This window comes from Juglans microcarpa x Juglans regia, chromosome 6S (genome assembly GCF_004785595.1).
Source record: "Juglans microcarpa x Juglans regia isolate MS1-56 chromosome 6S, Jm3101_v1.0, whole genome shotgun sequence".
Lineage (NCBI taxonomy): Eukaryota > Viridiplantae > Streptophyta > Magnoliopsida > Fagales > Juglandaceae > Juglans > Juglans microcarpa x Juglans regia.
In genome coordinates this window covers 6,398,033-6,399,840 of record NC_054605.1, presented here as the reverse complement: position 1 = coordinate 6,399,840, position 1,808 = coordinate 6,398,033, and the positions used below count along the sequence as shown (strand labels likewise).

At 41.6% G+C, this 1,808-nt stretch overlaps 1 protein-coding gene across 1 annotated transcript; it reads left to right on the top strand.

Moving 5' to 3' along the window:
* Nucleotides 1-282: 282 nt before the first annotated feature.
* LOC121237268 (chlorophyll a-b binding protein P4, chloroplastic) lies at nucleotides 283-1,566 on the top strand. Its single transcript, XM_041133944.1, has 3 exons — nucleotides 283-670; nucleotides 788-1,203; nucleotides 1,281-1,566. Exons 1-3 carry the CDS (start codon nucleotides 459-461, stop codon nucleotides 1,415-1,417), a joined length of 765 nt encoding a protein of 254 aa, XP_040989878.1. The 5' UTR covers nucleotides 283-458; the 3' UTR covers nucleotides 1,418-1,566.
* The last annotated feature ends 242 nt before the right edge of the window (nucleotides 1,567-1,808 follow it).

The window sequence follows — 1,808 nt, the reverse complement described above, 5'->3', positions numbered from 1 at the left end:
TGTAAACCTGTTTGATTAGTTGTTGGGCCTCAAATATCTCCAGCTACAAAATATGGCGATGCAATATGCCACTTGTGAGGTGCCGATTGGGTGGGACAAGTAAAAAAAATCTTGTTCAGTGACAAAGAAAAAAGACCCCACACAGCATCATTTACAACCAATCACAACAAAGAAACAGATATGCGGATATGGCACCAGGATAAAAGGATAAGGTCCAATCGGATCCCATTGGTTAATCCATAACTCTAAAACACATATCAACCGTCGGATCCTAAAAATCAATCAAACGAACCGTCAACTTCCAAGAATGAACAAGAACCACAAACACAGCCTTGAAATGAAAATACAAAGCCACGCATAACACATACGCTTTCAGCTTATTCAACCATCACTACCATCACCACCACTTCCCTTGACACCACTTGATTTCTTGCGTTGATTGATTCAGGTCCTAAAAGATGGCCACAGTCACAACGCAAGCTTCGGCTGTAGTTTTCCGGCCATCATGTGCCGCAAAATCCAGGTTCCTTACCGGGTCTTCAGGTAAATTGCATAGAGAGTTGGCCATTAAACCAATGGCTTCCTCATCCTCTACAGCTTCTTTCAAAGTAGAAGCCAAGAAAGGTGAATGGCTGCCGGGCTTAGCCTCACCAGGTTACCTTGATGGCAGGTACGTATCTATTCATCTACACTCACCAATTCTGAATCCTATGCATTCCTCAAGGCTTAAATTGAACACGTCAAAAGTAAGAAACAAACTTTAACAGTGCTTTTAAAATTGTTTCAGTCTTCCTGGTGACAATGGGTTTGATCCTCTGGGACTTGCTGAGGACCCTGAGAACCTGAGATGGTATGTTCAAGCCGAGCTTGTCAATGGTCGCTGGGCGATGTTGGGTGTTGTAGGAATGCTACTTCCAGAGGTTTTTACAACGATTGGTATTATCAATGTCCCAAAGTGGTATGATGCTGGGAAAGCTGAATACTTTGCATCCTCATCGACCCTCTTCGTGATCGAGTTCATTTTGTTCCATTATGTTGAGATCAGAAGGTGGCAAGACATTAAGAACCCAGGAAGTGTCAACCAGGACCCCATCTTTAAGCAATATAGTTTGCCCCCAAATGAGGTGGGATACCCAGGAGGCATTTTTAACCCACTTAACTTTGCACCCACTCTTGAGGCCAAGGAGAAGGAGATTGCAAATGGTAAATCAATGTTTGAAATATGCAGGTTGATTCAGCTCATAAATTTTGCATACTAATTGTTCTCTGCATGTATGCAGGGAGGTTGGCAATGTTGGCATTTTTGGGATTTGTGGTTCAGCACAATATTACTGGAAAAGGACCATTTGACAATCTGTTGCAGCACCTCTCTGACCCATGGCACAACACCATCATCCAGACACTAAGCGGCAACTAAGTTCATCAGAAATGACGTGATGACCTGTTTCATTTATTCTGTAACAATGGGGGACACGGTTTTTGAGTGAGATGTGGCATCAGTGTGAACAATGTATCCATGTACAGGGGAACTGAATGGCATTAATATCTACATGCAGATTACATCTACTATATAGCAGGTCGAGTTAAATTTCTGAAGCAAGAAATCGAGGACGCCTAAAACTCCTTATCCTTTCAAAATTCAACTTCCATGTGTTTCTCTTCAAGTTTCGACTTATGGATTGGGTAATTGGAAATTAATATCAGAAGGTATCCATGTTATAAAACTAAAAGATCAAATTTACACCCATGTTACGAGTACAACATATACAGCTATGATATTGGGTAGCCAAAATAATCAAATGAGCTCC

What these genes read in the sequence shown, in the direction of transcription:
- LOC121237268 (XM_041133944.1), top strand. Translation starts at nt 459, where the DNA reads ATGGCCACAGTCACAACGCAAGCTTCGGCTGTAGTTTTCCGGCCATCA. An exon ending in CCAGGTTACCTTGATGGCAG is followed by an intron (nt 671 to 787) that starts GTACGTATCTAT and finishes AAATTGTTTCAG; the next exon opens with TCTTCCTGGTGACAATGGGT. An exon ending in GGAGAAGGAGATTGCAAATG is followed by an intron (nt 1,204 to 1,280) that starts GTAAATCAATGT and finishes GCATGTATGCAG; the next exon opens with GGAGGTTGGCAATGTTGGCA.